General features: G+C 41.5%; 1 protein-coding gene and 1 pseudogene across 2 annotated transcripts in view; one reads left to right on the top strand and one right to left on the bottom strand.

Annotated features, from left to right (window-relative positions):
* Positions 1-2265: 2265 nt before the first annotated feature.
* Positions 2266-4186, bottom strand: LOC101435813 (casein kinase I-like; annotated as a pseudogene).
* A 2623-nt stretch (positions 4187-6809) lies between these two features.
* MAP3K21 (mitogen-activated protein kinase kinase kinase 21) overlaps positions 6810-25748 on the top strand; it is a 78786-nt gene continuing 59847 nt past the window's right edge. For both annotated transcript variants that reach the window (XM_058309525.2, XM_058309527.2), the window contains exons 1-2: positions 6810-7844; positions 25063-25243. In XM_058309525.2, the coding sequence (XP_058165508.1) occupies positions 6947-7844; positions 25063-25243 (1079 nt within the window). In that variant the 5' untranslated portion in view covers positions 6810-6946. The remainder of the gene's footprint in view (positions 7845-25062; positions 25244-25748) is intronic.

The raw sequence follows: 25748 nt of genomic DNA, 5'->3' as shown, positions 1-25748 counted from the left end.
CGTATATATAATGGCCCGTATCTGTCATTGCAATGTCACTCAGGACAATTCCAAGTCCTGAAAATACCCTCATATTACACCTCTTAGTCCCACTCCCTGACTTCAGCACCTCCAGTGGCCATTGCGTCCACATCAATGATACAATTTCTTCCATTGCTAGAATCACAATAAGTCTATAGTAGAATACCAGTCAGTCCACTGTAGTCCATATTTTATTTCCCAGTCCTGAGGCTTCTGGGATGGTGATGCCCACTCTACTTTTAATTGAGAGGGGGCTTTGATCCTATATGGCTGATGGATAGGACTCTTTTGCTTGCAGTTGCAGACTCTCTCAGTTCCTTGGTGTGGTGGTTGTCCATCCTCACTTCCTCCTTGTTAGTTGTCCTGGGTGAGTCCAATGAACCAGAGAGTAGGTGTTGCAACTCCGCTGAGGCTCAGGGCCCAGTTGGCACATGAACAGTCCAGAGATTCAAATCTCTTGGATGTACACCTACCAACTCCACCATCAACAATAGGTTCAAATAAAAGGGTCAGAAGAGACATGTGTAGAGAAGTCATATCTGAGTCCAGCTCTGTCACACTCAGGAGCACGAACTCCAAAGTAGGGCCCACTGGTGAGGCACCAACCTCTGGAGCTATCTGCCATGACCATAGGACCTGGGTGACTCCAGAGGCCTAAGGAGCCCCAATATTTGGGGTAGTATCTACTTTGGCAATCTATGAGATCCTGCTGAGATTTGCATAAGCATTTCCTCTGGAAAGACCTCCCGACTGACTCTAGATTCCTAAGGAGTCCCAATATTTGGGGTCGTATTTACTTTGGCAATCAATGAGATCCTGCTGAGATTTGCATAAGCATTTCCTCTGGAAAGACCTCCCGAATCATTTTAAAGTCTCACAGACATATAAACTCATTTGTCTTTACCTTTCCCCCCTTTTATTCTGGGTCTTTTTCCAGTTGCATTGGTGTTTGGTAGTATTTGCTTGGTGCCAAGGAGGCTCATCCCTGGGAGTCATGTCCCATGCTGGGGGGAAGGTTGAATTTATATGCTGAGTTTGGCCCACAGAGAGGCCACATTGGAGCAATATGGAGGCTCTCAGGAGGTAACTCTTAGGAATCCTAGGATACTAGGCTAAGTTGCAACTTTAAGAACAAAGGCTCATAAAGATAGTCATAAATATCAAGGGACCATCAATGGACATTAGTCATGCCCCTGTACTTGGGTAATTGTTGCTGTTACATTGGAGAATGTGGCAGAGATCCCCAGGATGGGAATTCAATATTCTCTCAGTTGTTGTGTGAATCTCTACCTACTGTGGCAACACCCCTTGAACACTTGAACACATTTATATACCTTATACATATGCTTAGGTGAACTTCCTCCTATGTATGCCCCCTCACTGACACAACACACCAATGATCCTCCCCTGCCATTGTTGTAACCCTTCTATGACCCAAAACTTCTTTAAAAATGAAGCCAAGAATATCACCAAATACAATTATTAGGAAAATAAAGTAATAATGATAAGTTTAAACATAAGAAATAAAATACATAATAATTTATAAAAACTAAAACAAAGTAAAAAAATTGGGATATTAAAAAATGAGAAATATTTTTTAAAAATTTTGATGCTTTGCCTTTTATCACTATAATATCTGTCGTCCTGTATGTACAGTGGGATTTTCTTCCATTTCTTCCCCAGTGTCCAACTTTTTATTCATTTTGTTTCAAAGGAGTTTTGGGTTACAGTAAAGGCTCATACAGACTACAGGGGATTCCCATACACCCAACATCCTCTCCCCTTTTTGCCCCTCCTGTATCAATAACCTTTTTACATGTGGATGGTCCATTTGCCACAACTGCTGTACAAATATTGAAACATAGCTTCCAACCATAGTCAGTGGTTCACATTATGGCTTACACTTTAGACCATACACATTTATAAAATTTTGATGAAATTTAACATGTCCTGTATCCATTATTGCAAGATCATGTAGAACACTTCCATTGCTCTCTAAATATCCCTTCTTCCTTCTATTCTATCCCTCCCTCCTCCTCCCTTGGGGCCCACAGCAACCACCAGGCCTCACTCCTTGAAGGACAAGATTCATAGATATTTGCAACAATGCTGAGGGCTTGACACACTAGTCTGTCCTCCCCTATTAGGAACCACCCATGCTCTCAAGAGACACTCTCCCCTCTGTTTGAGAACATATTGGGTCTCCCCAGGATGGGGAGGCCTTCCTGCTCATTATGTGGGCCTCCATCCACTGATACAGCACACTGACAAAATAATCACTCGCACATTCTCTAGAAGACTGTCTTAGGTATGCCCTGTCTCAAATGCCTCCTCCCCATCCAACACTCTAAACCAGTAACTCTTCCTTGTCATATTGCCAAGAGATCTTTCTTAACATTGTAGTTCAACCATGTGCCCACCAATCCCCAGTGTTCATGTGTACCCTCCTTCAGCCCTCTCCCCAGTCCCATGACCATCCAACCCATACGCCCCACCCTACCCCCCCAACACCCATAATGGGTGAAATCTATGAAAAGGTAGAAGTGAGTAGTTGTGCAGTGAAGGGATATGACAGGGGTATAGTGATACATCCCTTTCATGTTACTCTTGGTTTTGTCAGTTTGCTTGCCTTTGGTGGTTTGGGCCTGCTGACTCTGCCCACTGGAAGAGGCTACCTGCTGTGCTTTCTGCTTTAACACTGTCCAGTCAGACATGTAGTCATACTGGTGATTCAGAGTCCTGATAAGAATGCCAAATAGCTGCCTAAGATATATGTAATATGGGGCTTCCTCAAAGAGCAGCCCATGACTATAGTTTAAATACATAGCAAATTCTGGAGGAAACCCTGTAGCAGTTTGATATCATTTATGAATTCCAAAAAGAGATATTGATTATGTTTATAAACTGAACTGTTCCTCTGGGCGTGATACCCTTTGACTGTATTAAATTCAAAGGTTTTACATTTACTGATGTCAACATTAGGGCTTTGCTTCGACCACGTCATTAGGGCATGCAGGGTTGAGTCCCTGCCCCTTGGTAGCCTATATAAACGGACACTCAGTAAGGAGAACAGAGTAGGTACACAGTAATGGAGGGAACTTGATCCTGGGGACCCGAAAGAGATACTCACCTGATAGTCTGCCGTTGAAGAGAACAGAGCGGCTGAGCCCTATGCCAGCCTACAGCTGAGATCGGAAGGTGGGCCCACAGAGTCTTAAGAGGAGAGGAAGGCTGAACCCTTGCAGGGTTTGGCAACTATCTTGCTCCAACACATGGCAACAGACTTAGATGAGAAAAGTAACCTTGAGTTGGACTCTTTAGAGACTTGTAACTGTAAGCTTTTACCCCAAATAATACCCTTTATAAAAGCCATCAGATTTCTGGTACTTTGCATCAGTACCCCTTTGGCTGACTAACACAAACCTCTTACATAAAACTTCAACAGGAATGGACATCTTTTCATTAATCCTTTCATACTTTTGTTTCTTTGTTGCAGCCTTTAGTTCTTGCTATGGTATGCTGATTCTATTAAAATACATCAAAACATAGCCTAATGATTCCGTCATCTTAGCGACTGTTCAGTACCAAGATGTGCTTTGATACTAGCATATCCGGGAGTCTGATATGAGATTTTTATCTTCTCTGCATGGTATGTCTTGCCTTGACCTGTTGTCTCTGTACTTTTTGGCCAAACCAAAACAATAAGGACTAACTTACTATAGCGACGCCCAATACCCAGGAGGAAGTTTTCTGGTTTAATGTCTCTGTGTATAAAATTCTTTGCATGCACATATTCAATTGTACTGATCATCTGGTCAGCTAACATATGTAGTTTTCATCGAGAACCTTCTTGTACAGAAATTGAAGAGGTCTTTGAGGCTAGGTCCAAGAAGATACATGAGTAGCACATTGTAGTCCTTTTCCTGACCATACCACCATATGTGGGGGATGCCAAACCCACCTTGAAGAATGTTACGGAGTTGGTTCTTGAACTGCAACTGGGGATGCCTCGCCTTCTTGGAGCCTAGCTTCACTGCCACTTCCTCGCCGTCGGTGATGGTGATCTCCAGATAAATGTCTCCAAAGGAGCCAGAGCCGATCAAGTGCACCAGTTTATGTTTCCCTCCGACCATGAATTAGCCTTGGAGCGGCTGCCGCTTGCCATCCTGAGAGAGAAAACGACAGCGTAGAGTTAGAAGGGCGGAGCTGCGGCTGCGCCAGTCGCGAGGCTCCTGTCGGGAGCGAGGCTGCCCTCGAGCCGCCATCTTGTTCCCTGCAGGGGCTGGAGTTTAGCCCCAGCTGCTGCGTTCCAGAAGCGTCGGAGGCTGCCCCCGCCTCCAGCAGTGCTTACCCAATTTCAGTCATTGCAGTACCACCTTCACCATTTTTGGCGTATCCGTGTACCCACTCTATGACTTTGCTATTTTTTCCCTCCTTAAGTTGACTCATTTTTAAGTAAGAAACTTCATTGCAGGAAATGGAAAATCCCTATCACTTATCATAAACAGAAAGCAACTGTAAATTTAACTACAAGAAAAACAAAAATAATTAGAAATTCTGGCCAACGCCGCCAAGCCAGAGACCTGCTTATTCTCTTTATTTTAAAAATGGATGGTAATAATAAGAGCCAACATTTCTTTAGACTTACTATGTGCCAATCACCCTTCCCACACCTTTACAAGTATTAATTTATAGTCTTCTCAACCACAGTGTGAGGTAGGCATTATTATTATCCCATTTTACAGAGGAGGAAACTGAGTCACAGAGAGGGAAGGTAACTTGCTCAAGGTCACACAGTCACTGAATGGCATAAACTGAAGGACTTGAGAAAAACTGAAAGGGCAATCAATTCTTCATTATGTGTCATTGTTACTATATGTCCTATCTCCATAACAGTGAACATAATCTCTCCAGTTACTAGTGGTAGAGAACTCACAGTTTTGGAAATTCTTTTGAGTCTTTATTTAAGTTGACTTTTTTTCTATCTTTCTAAACTCATCTCCTGCCAGAGTAACTTCAACCCCTTGTCATTTGTTGAGTACACTATCTACCTGGATTTGTACTTCCATGTCTTTGCTGTAACTCTATTTGCCTGGCATGTCCTTTTTTTTTTTTTTTTTAATTAATCCTAGTCATACTCCACTCAAATGACATGTGACAAAGCATTCCCAAGTAAACCCGGTCATAATTAATTGCTCTTCTACTTGGAGTCCAGAACAGTTAGTTTATCCTGTTTTGGAACTAACTTTATTCTATCACTGTTTTCTCAAGCAGGCATCTTCCCTCTTTTTCTTCTATCTGTTGTTCCTCAGCATATGTCTCACAATGAATAAATGCTAAATAAAATCAGTTAAATTAGATTTACTTCTCCATCAGTGTAGAGAGGAAACCTATGTCTGTAAAGGCTTGTAATGGCAGTAGTGGAAACTGTAAATGGTGGTAGGATGGGAGAAACCAGAGGGAGAAGAGAAAGCCCTTGTGAGAGGTTGGGAAAAGTAGAAAACCCAGGAGAGAAAGTGGTATGGCACTGCTGCCCTTTCTGCTGCAGAGGAACAGAAGGTGTGCCACATCTATTAGTGGCAATCCATTTAATAGGAGTTATTTTATTCCCTTCCACAGCCCTCCTCACCAGTAAGCCGCTAAAATATTTTTAATAAATGAACAAATTTCAGAGAAGAAATCAAGTTCATACAAAAAATTCCCTATTGTTAGACCAGAAATGGTTCCTGTCCCAAATAGAAAAACTTCACTTTCTAACTATTAGAAGTCTATCCTTTGCTTTACAGGGCAAATGGAGCAAGGCCACAACTGTCTATCAAGGCAAGCGGAGGTTCTGCTTCCCACAGTGTTTCTGTACATAGTTCGTTCCCTTTAGGTACACAGGATAAATGAATAGTCGCGGGCCACTGAGGACTTGGTTTCTGTATGCAATGACTCTCTTGCTCCATTTGCATTTTTTGAGGAGAGAAACAAGGCTGGGAGGCAATGGGCAACCGCCATCAAGGAAAAAGAAAGCCCCATGAGGCCAGAGACTCCAGCACCCAGTTGTTGCCAGCGCCTCATAAACCAGACCTGTGGGTTCACGGAAGACAGAAGGCTCTTTCCCATTTGAGCAGACAGAAAAGCAAACAAGGGATTAACTGTCACGAGGCAAAGAGCTTCCGGAAACCTCCTGAGCAGAAGCCCCGTCGGTCCCGCGATCGCTTCTGCGGTGCACTCTGGATTCAAATCCACGCCGTCTAGAGATCCGGCGCGCGGCGCCCGCCCTGGCTTGGGAGCGCTCGCGGGCTGGTAATGTGACCTGCTCCGGGGCGTCGGGTCGCTCCCTTAGAACTGCGATTCCCTCCCTCCCTTCACACCCGAAAGCACCAGGTCGGGTAGCCTTAAAGCTCTTCACCCACTTCTCACCAGCTTTTTTACACGAGGTCGCTCCCGAAGCCTTACCCTTGACTTGATTTAAACTTTCCGGAGTACGAGCGGCCCCTCGCAGCGTGCTCCGCCCCCCCGGGTCACGTGGGCGCGACGCGCCAATGGCCGTGAGCGCCGGGCGGCGGGGGCGGGCCCAGGCGGCGGCGGCGGGCGGAGGCCGGGGCTGGCGCGCTGCAGGCCGGCAGCAGGCCCACCCGCCACCATGGTGACCGCAGCGCCCACGGCCCCCGGTGCAGCGGCGGAGGCGGCTGAGGAAGACCAGGGGGCCGAAGCCCGGGCCTCCGGGTAGTGGAGCCCGCAGCCCGAGAACACCCGCCTCTCCCCGCCACCCGCTCTCCCCTTTCCCTCAGCCTCTCCCTCCCCCAACCTTCTCTCCTCGCCGTCGGCGACGCGGGGCGTGGGGTCGGGCGACCCCGCCGGACGATGCTCGCACCTGGCCGCCCCGGAGGCTGAGCCCGCAGCCCCGCGCCTCGGCGTTTCCCGCGGCCACCTCCTCATGGCCTTCCCCGGCGCCGAGGGAGCGGCCGACAGGCCCGTCTCCCCCGCCCGGGAGGCGCCCGCGGCCAGCGGCTCGTCGTCGTCGTCGTCCGCCTCGTCCTGCTGCTCCTCCTCGTCCTCGGCGGCGGCGGCGGGCGCCGGGGGCGGGCGGCTGTGGGCCGCGCTGTACGACTACGAGGCGAGCGGCGAGGACGAGCTGAGCCTGCGGCGGGGCCAGCTGGTGGAGGTGCTGTCCCAGGACGCCGCCGTGTCGGGCGACGAGGGCTGGTGGGCCGGCCAGGTGCAGCGGCGCCTCGGCATCTTCCCCGCCAACTACGTGGCCCCCTGCGGCCCGGCGCCGCGCGGGCCCCCGAGCCCCCGCCCGCCGAGCGCCCCGCCGCCGCCGCCGCCGCGGCCCGGCTCGCCGGTGCACATCGAGTTCGAGTGGCTGGAGCTGAAGGAGCTGATCGGCGCCGGCGGCTTCGGGCAGGTGTACCGGGCCACCTGGCAGGGCCAGGAGGTGGCGGTGAAGGCGGCGCGGCGGGACCCCGAGCAGGACGCGGCGGCGGCGGCCGAGAGCGTGCGGCGCGAGGCGAAGCTCTTCTCCATGCTGCGGCACCCCAACATCATCCAGCTGCGCGGCGTCTGCCTGCGGCAGCCCCACCTCTGCCTGGTGCTCGAGTTCGCCCGCGGCGGGCCGCTCAACCGGGCCCTGGCCGCCGCCGCCGCCCCCGCCTCGCCGCCCCTCGGCCCCGCCGCCGCCGCCCCGGCCCCGGGCGCCGCCGGCCCGCGCCGCGCGCGCCGCATCCCCCCGCAGGTGCTGGTCAACTGGGCCGTGCAGATCGCCCGGGGCATGTTCTACCTGCACGAAGAGGCCGTCGTGCCCATCCTGCACCGGGACCTCAAGTCCAGCAACAGTAAGTGGGGGCAGGTGCCCGGCTCCTGTGCCCTGAGAGCCTGGGGGTTGTGCAGAGAAACTTTAGGGGGGCACTGCTTGCCAGGCCCTTCCAGTCCCGGGAACGCAGCCGTGCACCCCTTGGTCCATCGCTCACACCCTCCCGGGGTGGACTTTCACGGAGCATAGTGCCAGGTGGAAAGAGGTGGCCGGCGGCCCTCACCTTGCAAGAAGGCTCAAAGGTCCGTTTAGACCGTGGTCACTTGCTTTGGGGCAGCTAACACACTTATTGAACGTATTGCCTTTGGGGGCCCTTTTAAAGAAAGTGCGGATCAGATTTGCGTGTAGCCTAAACAGTTGTGAAATAGCTGGATCTTCTGGAAACCTCACGTGGTAATTTGACCTTTAGGTACAGTAGGTGGTTTATTTGGGACGTACTTTGCAAACGGAAGCCTTACTTAGATTAAGAGTAACCAACACCTCCCCCCACCCCCCAATCATGCCTAGTGGCTTTCAGCAAACTCCTCCATTCCTTCAGTTTTACAAGCGCTGTATGGAAGTTGCTGTTATCCCACTTTAAATATGCCTAGTGTTCCCTGGCTTTTCACATTTTCAATCAGGTGTTTCTCTAAATAAAGTATTATTTTATTATTTGTTCAGTGGCTTGAGTGTTGGTGAATAGTCTCCAGACAAGAAACACCACTTCATGCTGTTACACACTTTTGTGTTTGTTAAAAGCAAGTGTATTGTCCTTGCACTAGTACCTGATGTAGACCTGGCCTATATCATTTATTTTGTTTATAAATCAGTGTGGATTTTTCCAGATGTCAGTAAAAAACTGGCAAATGACCTAAATACAAATCCTATTAAATTTCACTGTATAAAAGAACTAATAGAATTGCTGTCTTAAATTAGTGCTTTAACAGTGAAGATTATTTCAGATACCGTTCTTAGAATAAGACGAGATTTCCTGAAAGATTAAAGGATGCAGCTGGAACTGGCATAGACTTACCACAGCTGCATGTCTTTCAACCTTGTGAAGCCTGGGAGGACAGTAGTTTACTCAAACTGAAACATTGTCCTTTTCGAAGTCTGCTGAAAGAAGAGTGGCAAGAATAAATGATATGTTTGTTGTATGTTCGTGTGGATTTTCTTTTCCTGTTCAGAACCTTCAGTACTGAAGTTTTCTTGTATTTTGACTTATTAAAATTATAAATATCTTGAATGTTGGTAGCTATATTTAAGCATTGAGTACTTTTCTTTTAGGTTTTATTTTATGACAACTCCTTTCGCCAAGTGTCTCATGATTTAGATGACTGTTGCTTAAGTGACAGGCCAAAGGCTAACAAAACATGATATAGGAAATTGATAGTGGTAGTATTTGTAGAGCTTCTGACAAGGGCCAGATGAACTCTAGGATTATTTGCTTTTGGACTGTGCAACAGTAAAGGCATAGATAGCACAATTTTCAATATGATTTTCTTACACAGTCTTTGCTACCAAATTGGGCTGGTTTCCTAAACTATGCTTTACTGAAACAAATGTTTAGCTTGTTGCCACAGAACGAGTAGTGGTCTGTGAGCCTGTGTGTCCTGTAAGTCGTCTCCCCAGTGACGTCCTGGTCCTGTAAGCCTGTGTCTGCTTGCAGTTCTCTGCAGAACCAAGAATTTTAAGGACAGCAATAGTGTCATTCTCTCATCTCTCTCTTGGCAGTTGCAGCAATCCTGTGATAACATGGAACCTGGCATTATACAAACTTATTTTGTTGCAGGACATCAAGTCACCAACACAGGCAAACAGTTTGGGTTGAATTGGTCCTTAGATCAAAAACTTAAAAGGGCCTGTAAACTTTTTTTTGTATTATGCCTAGTCAGTCTTGTTTAATTGTAATAATGTTTGAGGTCTGTAGGACGTAAGGTAGAACATATTTGCAGGTGGTAAAAGCATAGGCAAGGAGGGTAATCCGTGTCTCATGTGTTGCCCACTGTAAATTTTAAAATCGTAAAAACATTTAAAGGACTCCTAATACTGTTAAATAAGAGGAAATAATATGATGCTGGATTCATAACCTATGGTTAAACAGTTTTTATTGCCACCAGAAAAACTTGTAGAGTGTAGACTACTATGTATATGGCAGGTATTAGGTATTTTAGGTTTTGAGAGACTTTCCCCTCTCAATAAATTGCCAGCGGGCAGATGTAGCTCAAGTGGGTCAGTGCCTGTTTCCCATGTACACGGTCCCACGTTCAATCCCCGTTACCTCCAAAAGAGAAAAAAAAAGAATAAATTGCCGAACTTCCTGGAGCATTTTAATATCTATAATTGTCAGGCAAGATTCCTTTGTTCCACAGACCTCTTTGTCAGTCAGGTGAGAAACCATGGACCCTTTACTAAGTCCACACTATACTGTGTTTTTTGTTTTTTTTTTAAGATTTGTTTTATTTATCCTGTGTCCATTTGCTGTGTGTTCTTCTGTGTCTGCTTGTCTTCTCTTTAGGTGGCACCAGTAACCAACTGATCCTGGGACTGGAGTGGGAGAGAGGTGCTCAATCTCTAGTGCCACCTCAGCTCCCTGGTCTACTGTGTCTCTTATTGTCTCTCTTCTGTGTCTCTTTTTGTTTGATCATCTTGCTGCGGGCCAGCACTCTGTGTGGGCCAGTTCACCGCTCAGGCCAGCTCTGCCTTCACCAGGAAGCCCCGGGAATTGAACCCTGGACCTCCTATATGATAGAGCGGAGCCCAATCGCTTGAGCTACATCTACTTACCAGTATTATTTATAAATATATCACACCTGCATCAACACATCCCTACAAGAGTTATGTTTTTTGAATTTTCAATTCACGCTCACAGACTCTCTGAAATCTTTCCATGGACCCTTGGGTGTCTGTGGACCCCTGGTTAAGAGCCCCTGCTTTAAATTGTTACATCTTTTAAAAGACTATCATTAGCCTAGCCAAATATGTGTTACAGTATTTCCATTATTATAGTATTTAATTATTACAAAATTAAAATTTTTTAAAAAGCCTAAAATGTGCAGATCACAGGGCTTTGCACACTGCTTTATCTTGGCTCTCTGGTTTTATTTGTTGAATGACTGACTGAACACAGATACTGTGGAATTCTCTTATGATATGATATGTAACTTCTTGTTCAGACTTTTGAGTAGAGCAGATACTCCTTTACAGTATATTTTGTTTGACTTTATTGGCTATTTGCTAATGGTGGACGTTAGCTGATAATGTGAATAGGTTTTAAAAATCAATATTGAATTTAATTTTGATTTTGTATTCTATTCATATAACAAAGAACCACTATAAGACCACTTATAACAAAGTCAATGGAAATTCTTGTTTAAAACAAATGTATAAATTTGTTAAAAGAACATTATTCTTGATATTTTCATTCATCTTTTCTAGTAGGTCTTGTTTTATTATATATTTTAGGAGAATGCATATTTTGAAATCATAGCTGATTGTTGTGATGATTTAAATAACTTTGTCCTTTTTCTGACATAGAACAACAGATTGAAAGTTGAGCCACATTAGCAGGTGTTTTAGAATCATTTATGTTGTAAAAAACAAAACAAAACAAAAAACACAAAACTAGGCTGTAACTGCCAGGATACAAAGTAAGTAGAAAACATATTATTTCCCCTGACTGCTAAATCTGTCTCTGTAAAAGAACTAGTTTCGGGAGCAACCCGAGGCCACTTGGGCTTCTATGAAAACCGTCTGTCTTATTCAGAGTAGTGGGAGCAAAGTCATCGTGAGCTGCAACTCATTTATTCAGCACACCTGTGCCAGTCATGTCTGGGCCCCAGGATGCAGTTGCAAACCAGTTAACAATATCCTTGCTATTGCAAATGGTAGCCTAATAGGGAAGACACACAGTAACCTTATATCGCAAATGCTAATAAGGTCTTTCAAGAAAATAAAAGCATGGCAAAAGGTAGAGAGTGAGAGGGTGGAGGATGAGAGTGCTGTTTCAGACAGGGTGGCCCAGGAAAGCCCTCCTGAGGATGTGACATGAACGGAGACCTGGATGAGGCCTAGGAATGAGCCAAGCAAAGATCCAGGCAAAGGGAACATAAAACAGAAAGGAACCTCGCTTGTTGGAAGAGCAGGGGGAAGGCGCAGTGAGCCTGGAGCCTAGTGAACGAGGCCAAGAATGGAGGGACAGGGAGGTGAGCGTCTGACCAGGCAGGGTCTGTGGGCCTCGGTGGGTGCGGGGATTCCATACTGAGGGCCATGGGAATCTGGAGGGTCTTTGCAGAGGAGTGGTATGATTTGATTTCTGTTTTTAAAAGATTACTTTGGCTGCTCTGGAAAGTGGACAGTAAGTTGGTTTGACTATAAGGCTCTTGCCTTATCAGTTCAGTCCAGAAAATGTTTGCTTGGTCTAGGGTGGTAGCAGTGGAATTGATTTCAGGAAGTTACAATGAAGGAGTTAAGTTGGAATATTATAATATTTAAATTGGTGAAGATAGTTTGAATTGTTAAAATTTAGTTCAGGATTGAAAGAATTTATGGTTCTCTTTCTTTTTTTGAATTCTTACTGTGTTCTGGTGTTTTAAGAGGAAAATAAACATTACATGACAAACTGAGCTACAAGTTTACTTTTATACTTTTGATTTCAGTGATTATCTTTTTATCCCCCCTCCCTGTTTTAGCCTTCTGGCAATAATTATTATCTATATCTATAACTACACCTATACTCTCTCAATAGCTGTAGTTACTATGAAATGCAGTTTAGAACCCTTATTAAAACTTAATCTACAAAAGGAATCTAAATATTTTGTAGCTTTTCTCACAAGTACAATATAAATAAAGGAACTATTTGAGAAAATTATAGCAAATGTTATCACCAAATAAGATGCTTAAATAGGTCATAAGAATGATTTGGGGGAGCTACCAGTTATGCTATTATCAGTTAAAAGTCATACATCCTTTTCCTTCCCTGATCTGTCCTTTTTTTTAACAGAACATGCAGCTTCATGTTAGGACTGCTCTCAGTTCAAAGGGTAACAGAGATGTTAATCCGGATATCAGCGTTAGAAAGTTAAATCTGTGAAAATAAAGTTAGCTAAAGTTTATACTTTCAGTGGAATAACAATCACCATTTTCATGCATGCATATTAAAAAATAGTACAATTCTCACTTTTTATAGTTTTAAAGGAAACAGTTATTCTATATTATGCAATCTTATTTTTCATTATACACATTCAATCATTTTTTTAGTCATTATAAAGTATATCAAGCATGATAAGGAAGGAGGACAGGTGAAATCTAATCCATTTCCAAATGTCATTTGTATACCCTTCCTCACACTAGTATTTAAGTTTTGAACTCTTCTAGAAGAGAGCAGTTAATGGAAAGCGCATTGGCTTTCAAGTTAGTCAGACCTGGGTTTGATTATTTGGTGTCATCATCTACTAGCTGTATAGCTTTGGACAAATTATATAACCTTGTTGAGCCTGAATTTCTTGATTTATAGTACAGTGTACTTAATTCCTCTCTCAGAAATTGACAGAAATCCTGTAGGGAAAATCTGTTTAACTTTTTTTAACCCTTTAAGGCAGGGTTCTTAACCTTTTTTGTTCAACAGACCCCTGTGCCAGTCATGAACCCTTTACAAGTCTATACTCTGTATTACTTAATAAGTATATTACACCCACACCAACATGTCTCCACAAGAATGTTTTTTTTTTGTTTAGTTTTTTTAAAAATTTCAATTCAAGCTCATGTACCCCTTTTTAAAAATCCCTGCTTTAAAGGTTTTTGAGTCAGTAAAAGTATGTGGCTTTTTCAGAACCAAGGAATAGTTAGGTGTGACTAGAAAGAAAGATAGAGAAAGGGGTTTTGTGGAAAGGAGACAGGGATTTAGTACGAGGTCAGAGAGGACCTTGAATGCATTGCTAAGATATGTGGGAGCCATTGAAGGTTTTTGAGGAGGAAAGTAGTATGATCTGTTGCTAAAAAACAAAACCAAAAACAACCAGCCAGAAGGAAAAAAAAAAAAAGTAAGCTTGTGATGATTTGCTTTATGGCTGTACAATCATAGATTGTCAGAAAAGTGTAATAAAAAAAAATTAGATATTGGTTTGACGTAAATTCTCATTTATAACTAGAGCCTGGTCTTCATAATCATAACTGTTTAGTGAGTTAATTTAGGCTACTTTCACCCTCTGATTCACTCTGGATTAGAAAATACTGATTAGCTCTAGTTTGTCAGTCTGATGATATAACTCCAGCTATAACTGTAACAGTCCCCAAACCCTTTGAGTTACTTGAGGGGCTCCCAAAAGGTGAAAGGATCCCAAATGAAGGAGTTTCAGTGGATTTATGGGTTCCCTGCGAGGTTGGGAGAACTATGATCCTTTTATTTTAGAGTCTGAAGCTTAAATTTCTACAGTTGACCCCTAATCAGTGTGAATTTAGTTATTTTTTATTCTCCTTGAAATATTGCTTCATCTTAAGTGCTTTTAAATAAATAATAGTAATAGGTACAACAGTTAACAGTTACTTATGAAGGGCTTACTAGGTGCTGGACACTGCCCAAATTCTTTATCCTCGTTTAATCCCTGCAGCAACCTTTTGAGGTATATATGTAATTATTCTTAATATACAGAAGCAGAATCTGAAGCCAGATATTAATTTGCCTGCCCAAGCTCACTTGGTTCGCCAGAGGTTGGTGCTAAGAATTGAATCCAGGGCCTCTGGTACCTGAACTTGAGCTTTTGTCCTCTCCATACATTGCCTAGGTTAGTATTAATAGTTTTTAAATGATTTTAGGTCCTCCAGGAACTTCTGTTTATGTGGGTTGGGTTATATCTATCAATATTTACCATAGAAAGATGAGGAATTCTAAAATTATTTAATATAAAAATAACAGTGGGGGGCTCATAACTTGAAACATAGCCTTTTTTCCCCCCCCCCCAGGAGGTACTGGGGATGGAACCCAGGACCTTGTACATGTGAAACAGGTGCTCAACCACTGAGCTACATCTACTCCCCAATAAGAGCTGGCTTTTTAGTTGGTTGGTTGGTTGGTTTGGTTTTTAGGAGGTACTGGGGATCGAACCTGGGACCTTGGACGTGGGGAGCAGGCACTCAACTACTTAAGCTACATCTGCCCCCAACATCATTTTTAATGGGAAAAAAAAATACCATATTTTTTAAAATGTATGAAAAACCATGAGGATAGTGACACTGCTTTACACTTTTGCAGCCACATTCATGCTGTGTTTGATTAGACAGATGGATGCTCATATCTGCTTCTGCATTCAATCTGTTGTTATGTGAGGGATCCCTGGACCACACCTTGAGAACCACTGGCCTAGGCGATTAGTTCATTGATAAAGAATGGCATTCTAGAGCATGAGGTACCCAAACCTCATGTTGCATCAAATCTTCTGGTGAGCTTTTGAAAAAATAAAATTCCCTATCACACTTTTGGGTATGCTTGTTCAGTGGATCTTAATCAGAAATGAGCAATAAATTTTTCCTAATATTTTATTTTGAAACTCTTTAAATGTACAGACAGTTGAAATAATTTCAAGTGAACACTTATATACCCAGTTTCTAGATTCTACCATAAATATTTTACTAACTTGCTTTAACATACATCTAATCCTTTTCCATCATCATTACATCTAGTTTTGTTTTTTGTTTTTTTTTAATGCAGCAATCAATTTTTTATGCAGGTCATTTGAAGGCAGAGTCAAGTTTGGAAACTACTGTTTAAGGATGAGATTTGTGGGTTCCATTTTATGTGTTATTAGGATTGACATATACATTTTTCTATGGCCACAGACTATGTCCCAAATCAAGTTAGTTGTCTGAAGACAATGTATAGTTAAGTGGTCATAGAAGATTTCCGATGAGAGTATAGATGGTGTATTTTGGGCTGTTACTATAGGGAAAGAATATCTCTAAGGGTTTGTCCCTGGGGACAGATGGTGTTATTATGGTATTCAAGGTTTGGGCTCTGACTCTACTACTGACCACCTATGAATTCTTGGGCCCTGACTTTCGGAATAAGGTAGCATGAGGATCAGGGTAAATAATGTGTGTCTGGGGTTGGCAAACTTTTTCTCTAAACGGCCACATACATAGTGAATACACTTTATAGGCTATATGGTCTCTGTTCCAATTACTCAGGTCTGCTGTTGCAGCCGAAAACATCCATTCATCTTGGTTGGGGGTAGGAGTCTTTTTTAACTGAATGTCATAATTTGGTTGATTTAGGCCAGCTAGCAGTGTTAGAAAACAATCTTGGGCTTTGTTCTCTGTGTGAGTACTGAAATCTGTGTGCTTTGGCAGTCCTGCTTATAACTTGGGTTGATAAGTTGAGGGTCAAAGAGGAGGTATAAAGTACTAACTTGCTCTTGTAACTGTTTCACTACCACTGTTCATTTTTGGTTTGTGCATGTTTTAAACTACTGGAGAAAGAGCAAATAAAAGATCATTTGGGGAAGTATTTTGATTGCATATAGGATGTTTGAATTATTATTTCTGAAGATTTGGCGTAATGTAATGTTTTTTAAAAAAAGATTAATTTCTCAGTGCCCGCCTCTCCTTGTTTGCACTTGCTGTCTGCTCTCTGTGTCTGTTTGTTGTGTGCTGTCTGTGTCTGTTCGTCTTCCTTATTTTTTTTTTTGTCAGGAGGCACCAGGAACCAAAACAAGGACTTCCCATATGGGAGGGCACCCAAGCGATTGAGTTACCTCTGCTCCTTGCTTGTTGTGTCTTTCATTGTGTTTCCTTATCATGTCTCTTCCTTGCATCATCTCGTTGTGTCATCTTGTTGCATCATTTTGTTGTGTCAGCTTGCTGTGCCAGCCTGTCACATCAGCTCACTTTCTTGCTCATCTTCTTTAGGAGACGCTGGAAATCGAACCCAGGACCTCCCATATGGTAGGTGGGTGCTCAACTGTTTGAGCCACATCTGCTTCTCTTAATGTGATTTTAAGTAGTTTATTTCCTTTCAAATTTTCTGCGATTTTTGGATCAAATAATATCAAATATGATAATTTCTGTTTATTAATATATTAGAGGAGAATAGTGTCAAAGATTCCTGCCTCCATTTGCTATATTATGTAGCAATTTGATATTATTGATGAATTCCAAAAAGAAATACTAAATTATGTTTGTAAAGTGGTTTTTTTCCTTTGGGCATATTTGAGTGTTTTGGATTCAGAGGTTTTACTTTTACATGATTAAGGGTTTGATTGGCCACATCAGTAGGATGTTGAGTCCCTGCCTCTTGGTAGATGGGGACTCACAGAGAAACTGTACCACAGAGAAGGGAGGTTGGAGTCTTGAGCTGGAACCCTGGGAAGTAAGCATACTGAGGAGTGTGGTCATGAGGAAAGAGAGAAGGCCCTGGGAAGAGAAACAAGCCATTCACCTAATAATCTACAGCTGGCCTTGTGGGGCTAACAGAGCACCTGAGCCTGTAGAGAAGCAATCCTCAGGAAGAGAGGAACCCAGGACGCCTGAACCCTTATAGACATTGGCGGCCATCTTGCTCCAACACGTGGCAATAAAGTTTGGTGAGGGAGGTAATTTATGCTTTATGGCCTGGCAACTGTAAACCTCTATCCCCAAATAAATACCCTTTATAAAAACCAACCAATTTCTGATATTTTGCATCAGCACTCCTTTGGCTGAATAATACAGTATTATATACCTTAATTGTTAAAATACTAAGGTGACAGAAATGTAGAACCTCACATTACAATAAAATGTAGGAGATTTTTTAACATTAAAACTGAGTGCACGAAAAGATTTATACAGTGGTTTTTGTTGTGATGTATGAGCAATGTGAACATATGTTTTAGCTGACTATTCTATATTTGCTTTCCAAAAGTCCCTTTTCTTTTAATTTGTAAGCTAATCATTCAGTCATGCAACAGTTACTTGTTGATTATATACCATGAGCCAGGAACTCTTCTAGGGTTTGATATTCAGTACTTAGCAAAGCACATAAAAGTTCCTGCCCTCATGCAACTTAAATTCAAGTGACTAAAAGAGATTTAAGCAAGATAAATAAGTGAAATGCCTAGTGTGTTAGGTAGTAGTACATGATTAGAAAAAATAATGAACATGAAAATATTAGGGTGGGCTACTGAAATTTTAGATAGTGGGGCAAAGGAAAGCCCTACTGAAAAGGTGGCTTTTCAGCAAAACCTGAAAGAAATGAAAGAGCAAATCATCTGAGGAGGAACACTCTTGTTAGAGGGAACAGAAATTACAATCTCTAAAGCAAGAGGCCAGTGAAGGAGAGGAGTGAGTGAAAGAAGGGAAGAATAATAGAAAATGAGGGAGAAAGGTGGTGGTGGTAGTGGTAGGACCAGATCATGCAGGGTCTTGTAGGTTGTGTAAGGTGGCTTTTTCTGTGGTACTGGAGGGGTTTGGATAGAGGAGAGATGTGATCTAACTTACGTGTTAACAGATCACACTGTCTGCAGTTTTGGGAATAGACTGAGAAGGAACAAGGTTGGAAACGAATAATTCTATATATGATGTGGATTTCAGAGATCCAGGCTGGAGATATAAATTTGGAAGTCATCAGCACATAGATTGTATTTAAAGCCATGAGATTGACTGAGAATATCAAGGGAGTGAGTGTTAAAAAAGCGAGATTCAAGGCCTGAGTCCCGGAGTTCTCCAGCAATGAGAGTTCAGGAAGATAAGGGGAACCAGATAAAGGAGCAACTAGAAACCAAGCCAGTTTGATGAAGCCAGTGAGAAAGTGTTCCAAGGAAAAATGATCATTTGTATCAAATGTTGATGATAGATCAATATTTCAAATAACGATGCTACAATTATTTTTATGTCATTTCTTATACAGTATCCTAATACTATTTCAAGTGGGCAGAGATAAGTTGGATTTCTGTATTTAGTAGTTGACTTAATATGAAAAAACTTAATGATTCCTCATCTTCATATTCATTCTTATAGTATTTATTTACATATTCACAAGTATTTTTGAGCACATAAAAATGCTAGTTGCTCTGCAGTTTAAATTAATTAGAGAAAACTCTGTCCTCAGGTTGCTTAGAGAGATGGGATGGAAATATGTAAGATGAGACTTGAGAGTGGTACAACCCAAGTGTATCAGAACCGCTAGCTGAGGTTATGAGGGAAGCATCAGGGAAGATATGTTGTTTAGAGACTCAGAGAATACTGGAGCAAGAAGAGATTGATGAAATTGCTCTTCTGTTATAGAAGAGGAAATTGGGATTCCAAAGGCTTCTAAGTGGTCTCACCATGAATGTCATGGTGGCACAAACTAAGAATCCAGGTCTGCACATTCTCACTCAATGCTGGTTCCCTGATGCTTGAATGGGAAGTATGGTTTTTATAGAGGGTGGAAGGGGAAGACATCCCACAGAAAGCATGTGGAGGCATGTAGACAGAAAAATGAAGTGTTGTACTTTCTGTAAATGAGTTTTGATATAAAGAATTGGTTAGAATGTAGGATTCATTTTGGAGAGAACAAGAGTTGAAAAGATAATTTAGAATAAGGTTGTGAAGGGACTTGAAGGCCAGGATAAAAGTCTGGACTTAGTTTCATAGGCTGGAAGGTGGTGTGTGTGTGTGTGTGTGTCAGGTAGAGGGGATGCGGTGCTTGGTGCAAGTAGGGTGATGGATGGAAAGAAATGTGCGGAACTTTCTGTGCTACTTGGTAATCTTAGAAAGTTATCATTTATTTCATATAAATCATTGCATGTTTTCTACGTTTGAATTCATAAACTAATCTTAAAATCTTAGACTGAGAAAAATGGTATTTAATACATTCTTTCACACTGTTGCTTTTCTATACTTGTTTGCTTTCTTCAGATTCTTTTTGTTTTAATATATTCCTAGCTAAGATGAATGAAAATTAACCCATTTGATTTGTCAAATGGAATTTGGACACAGGAATTCTGTAAATGTTGGGAAAATGCACTGGATACATTGTAATTGCTTTAAAAAATACGTTATATACTATAATTCTCAAAATACCAATGTGAAACTTCAAAGGAGCTGAGAAACCAAGTGCCTCATGGTTGAATAAGTAGGCTAAGTACAATGTTGTAAAGGCCAATTGTTAAAGAATGGGGCTAATAAGGGTCAAAAATCTTTGCTGAAGTTGCACAAAAGGGTGCTCAAACACTAGTTGCTAGGTTACTAACAAGAATTTACCATTTATGTGGCCAAAAAAGTTTATTTGCCTGGTTTGTACATTATAATTTCTGGTGGATAACTAGCTAATGTGCTATAGTTCTTCCTGCTTGAATGACAGGAAACGGAAGTTTGCTGCCAACCTTATGTCCTTGGGCAGAAACCTGGCAAGATGCCCAATTATATTACCTGTTGTGAGGCAGGCTATTTTTGGTTTCGGTTACATTGCCCAAAAGATAAGGAATTTCAGGAATTCTCCTTAACACATGTGAAATAGAATTCAAAACAATGGGCCTTTCATGGAACCCTAAATGTTTGACATTCAGATTGTTATTTTAACTTGTTTTCCTTTAGTTCAAAGTGTCAAGAATCTTAGTTCCTATGGAAACTATGGACCTGGGGAGCAGGAAGAGGTGTTCTAAAACTGTATCAATACAAAAATCTGCTATTATATTATGTCATAACTTCTTATTTAGAAATGAAATTCATTTTTAATTTTAGTTCTCACTTGTAGTTGTATTTTCATTTATTTTAGATATGCCTTTATTTGGCCTTTTCTTCTTAATGGCTTTCAGACTTTCCTTGGTGTCTGGGGTGTGGGTCTCTGGACATGGAATCATTCTAATGCCTATTTTAATCAATACTCTCTCATGCCATCCTATTTGAACTTTCATAAGAATGATGAGATAATATATGTAAAAGTGCTTTGGAAAACAAAGTTTTATAGAACTGCAAGACATTTTGATCATTAGTTTGGAGGTCTTTTTGGTAAGAATAATTTTTGTTTAAAAGTGAAATTGGTAGTATTATGAGGGGAAAAAACTTAATACAGTTGGTAAAGTAGCTCAATTACCTATATTCCTTTGTTTTCAGCTTTTGTTTCTGTGATGTCAGTATATAGAGTCTTAAATAGGCATTTATTTTTTCAATAGATATTTATTGGTGTTCATGAAGAATAAGGACTGAGCAATATATACTTAACTGGCATGGAATAAAGGGCAATTCAAAAATTAATCTCTTAATACGTAGAAGGAAAACTCTAGTTGTTTTGTCTCCTATCGCATCTGATGGCTTTATTGGTAGCACAGAAATCAGACTTTATCTGTAGCCATGTGATCTTGAGTTACAACATTTGTGATGTTGAGTTACAACATTTTTAAGTTGTAAAATGGAGATTATAATTGCCACTCTGTAGAATAGTAGGAGACTCAAAGGAGATATTGTGTGTTGAAAGTACTATACATAGCAAAGGCTCAGTAAATGGTAATCAGTAGTTGTATTATTAAAACAGATTATAGGGAAACGGACTTTGGCCCAGTGGTTAGGGCGTCCGTCTACCATATGGGAGGTCCGCGGTTCAAACCCCGGCCTCCTTGACCCGTGTGGAGCTGGCCATGCGCAGTGCTGATGTGCGCAAGGAGTGCCGTGCCACGCAAGGGTGTCCCCCGCGTGGGGGAGCCCCACGCGCAAGGAGTGTGCCCATGAGGAAAGCCGCCCAGCGTAAAAAGAAAGTGCAGCCTGCCCAGGAATGGCGCCGCCCACACTTCCCGTGCTGCTGACGACAACAGAAGCGGACAAAGAAACAAGACGCAGCAAATAGACACCAAGAACAGACAACCAGGGGAGGGGGGGGGGGAATTAAATAAATAAATAAATCTTTAAAAAAAAAAAAAAATAAAATAAAACAGATTATAATTGTCATTAATAAAAATATTCCATTGAGCACTGTGATGTACAATGTACTGTGTTAGGTAATGTAAGGACTATAGAAAACTATAAAACAATACATCCACTGAGATGAAGTAGTTTGTATGTAATTTGGGGAGATAAGTCTTAGGTAAAGAGATAATTGATCAAATATAATGTATATAAATAGTGAGTGATTGGTAAAATAAAATATTTTTGGGTTGCTCAGGAACATTTTCCTAAGGCTGTTGGACCTTGAAAATAGATACAGATTGGATGGATAGAAAGAATATGGGAGACCGTTTTAAATGCAGTGAGTTTCCTTTTCATCTCACCTTCCTCGCTCTCCTTCCCTTTCTCCATCCCTTCATATGTAGCTTACTTTACCGACTGTTTAACTGGGTATATAACCACCTTAAACCTGATTTTTATCTATGCAATGGATGTAAGAATAGTATAAAGGGCCCTTGCTCTCTCAGTCTCACAATTACAAGATTGCATGGGAAAACAACTATTACAACACAACAGTATTCAGCATTGACTACTTACAAAATAAGTCCCACTCAAATATCCCTCCATGTTTGCATCTAGTGTTAGTTCCTTCTAGTTGTAATAACTCTTTACCTTTTATCATTTTCTAATTTTGTTAAAATTTGATAATATGTTGCAAATAAAGTGTGACTCTACTGCAGAATGAAATGTTAAGACTTGCAAAAGACGCGGGATTTCCTGAAGTTCATGAAAGTATTTTGAAGATTTGCAAAACACACATTCCTAAAAGTGTGCGTATGTGGGTATAAAATTCTTACAAAATGTCTGCTATGTCGCAGGCACTGTCCTAAGCTCTTTACATAGATTCATTTACTCCTCACAACAACCTTTTAACTAGGTACTATTATAATTCTCCATGCAGGCAAGTAAACAAACACTGAGAGGTTAGTCCAAACCACGGAGTCTGGCCGTAGAGTACATTCTGTTCATCACTATGCTAGACTGCCTGTAATTATATTAGTTGATAATTAACCAATGTTAGGAACTCAGGAGGAGAATGGGCACCTCAACAGAGAGAGAGAGAGTTCTAAAGGATAAAGAAAGGTCTTGTGAATAATTGAAAACTTAAAAGCTGTCAACTAAGCAGTGTAGATAATGGTTCAGGGCATGGTCTCTGAGTCAGACTGCCTGAGTTTCACTGCTCCTTGGCTGTGTGAACTTGGACAGATTACTCAATATTTCTGTACCTCACTTTTGTATCTATAAAGTGGACATAATAGTATCTGCCCATAGCATTGTAATATGGGCTAAATGATTAAAATACCTATAACAGTAACTGACATATAGAATGTACTGAGGAAATGTTAATCATTATTATAACTAACATTTAAAAACTAACATAGTCCCTCTTTATGATCATGTTCCAAAAATCAGACATGAAAAATATCATATCTTATGCCATTCTCCAATTTTGTTGAATAAAATATTATAAAAAATCTCCAACTAAGGTTTTCCTTCTAAGAATTAACAGATATTGCTGTTACAAAAATGGCATTAAGTAAAATGAAAGAAACTTTCCTTTGTGATTTTTAGTTTTCTTTTTCATGGTAAAATATAAATAGCAACCCCCTACAAACATACACACCCAAAAGTTCCCTTGTGCTTTTACAATCTGTCACACCCCTATCCCCACTGATCTGATTGCTGTCCCTATAGTTGCTTTTCCAAAGGGTCATATGTCTGGCTTCTTTCACTTAGCATTATGTTTTTGAGAACCATCCATTTTGTTGCATGTATTAGTAGTTTGTTTCTTAAAAGAAGAATGAGGGCGGCAGACTTGGCCCAGTGGTTGGGGCTTCTGTCTACCACATGGGAGGTCCGTGGTTCAGACCCCGGGCTTCCTTGACCTGTGTGGAGCTGGCCCACGTGCAGTGCTGATGCTCGCAAAGAATGCCGTGCCACGCAGGGGTGTCCCCGGCGTAGGGGAGCCCCATGTGCAAGGCGTGCACCCTGTAAGGAGAGCCACCCAGCACGAAAGAAAGTGCAGCCTGCCCAGGAATGGCGCCACCCACATGGAGAGCTGACACAACAAGATGACGCAACAAAAAGAAACACAATTCCTGTGCCGCTGACAACAACAGAAGCTGACAAAGAAGACACAGCAAATAGACACAGAACAGACAACCCGGGCGGGGGGAAGGGAAGAGAAAGGAAAAAAAAAGAATGATATGACACTTGAGGAACATTAATCTGCCAGTGGTGGTATATAAAATGGATTAGAGAGGAAGAGATTGGCACCATCAAGGACAGTTAGAACAATTGTAATTCAGGTGTGAGGGGATGAGGACTAGAGCTAATGTAGTTTAGCAAGGAGAATGGAGGAGAGAGGAGGATTTGCAGAGCATTCAGTGTAAATGGAGCAATAGAGCAAGAAGTTAGATTGCAGGGTTTTAAGGAATGAGTGGAAAATAAGTTAGGAAAAAAAATAGGTTTAGACTATTCACTTAAAACTTTTTGTAGCAAATGTACGTAACACGTTAAAGCCTCTTGGCAAACTTAGGGAACACTTCTGTCTACATGGTTGTAGTCAGTGAGAAATAAACCAGTAGAGATATGGGAACTGAATATGCTGGAGAAAGTGTGGTATAGGGATGGGGTTTGTGTGTGGGGGGGTAGTTTGCAGTTGGGAGATAATTGAGAAGCACATTCATTTTAGCTAAAGAGTTACAAGAGACTTCAAGGACAGACCGACATGAGTTCTGCTAATGAAAGTTGCTGTTGTGTATAGTGTACTTTGTCAGGATGGTGGGGTTGGGGAAAACAAGCAATTGTATGGTGTGTCCGTGAAGTTTTTAGTTTTTGCTATATTTTAAACTGTAGTAAAATGATTATAGCTCATAGATGATCTTTCTGAGCTAAAATTGAGCATTTGCAAATTTAATATAATGTTGGATAATAAAAAGAATATGGTAATATGTAATCTATTTTCAGTTTACTATACCAATGGAAAGACTGTATTTAGGTCAGGAACTACTTTCTTGGAAGAAAATAGTGTATTCGTTTTAATATCAGGTAAACGTTCACAGACTTCTGATCCTACCTATGATGTTGCAGTAAATATTTCTTGCCTCTAGAAATCATTTGCTTTCTCATAAAGAGAAACACTCCTCCGCTAACCTATATTGTGTCCCTGAATTTTTTTTTCTAACTTGTAACTTCAGGCACATATGATCCACGAAACATGAGGAAATTAAAAGTTTTGATATATACTTATGTAAGATAAAAGCTCAGGTTCACTCTGCCAAGTATAATGAAGATTGTGTTCTAAATGTCAAAAATGTGTAAAAATATTATGAGAATACAAAAATATCCCCCCTTTGATTTTTACCTAGTTTTGCTGCTTGAGAAGATAGAACATGATGACATCTGTAATAAAACATTGAAGATTACAGATTTTGGGTTGGCCAGGGAATGGCACAGAACCACTAAAATGAGTGCAGCTGGCACCTACGCATGGATGGCACCTGAAGTTATAAAGTCTTCCTTGTTTACTAAAGGAAGTGATATCTGGAGGTAAGCACAATGCATTTTTGCTTTTGCAGACTTCTACAGAAACTGGTTGCTGTGCTTCGTTTATATGAGTCCCAAAGTATTCAGTAATTCTAAAGCATAAAAAATAGTGTAGACCTTTCGGAGGAAGGTTTTGTGGTTTTGATCAAGATAGTCATAATTACAACAGAAGATATAATGAAGTTTTTATTGTCATATAACTTCCATTTGATCAGGAAACTTTTTTGTTAAGTCTGAGGTTTGATTAAAACTAGTTATAATTTCAGTTAACAGCAAAGCTAAGATTTTGTAAGGCTTGCCAGCATATAAATGTAAATTTTTACTTTAGCAAAATTTTGATTCCTTAGGATTCACAAGCAAAGTATTAGCAGGAAGGAATTTGAGAAAAAAAATTAGACTAACTCCTTAGTTTTATAGATATGTATCTTCTAACGATTAAAGCCTCCTGCTTCAAGATGGAGAGCTAGACTCAAACGGAATGCAAGGTCATCTTGATTCTCCATTCAGA

Source organism: Dasypus novemcinctus, chromosome 13, assembly GCF_030445035.2.
Source record: "Dasypus novemcinctus isolate mDasNov1 chromosome 13, mDasNov1.1.hap2, whole genome shotgun sequence".
Taxonomy (NCBI): domain Eukaryota; kingdom Metazoa; phylum Chordata; class Mammalia; order Cingulata; family Dasypodidae; genus Dasypus; species Dasypus novemcinctus.
This window is presented reverse-complemented; position numbering and strand designations above follow the sequence as displayed.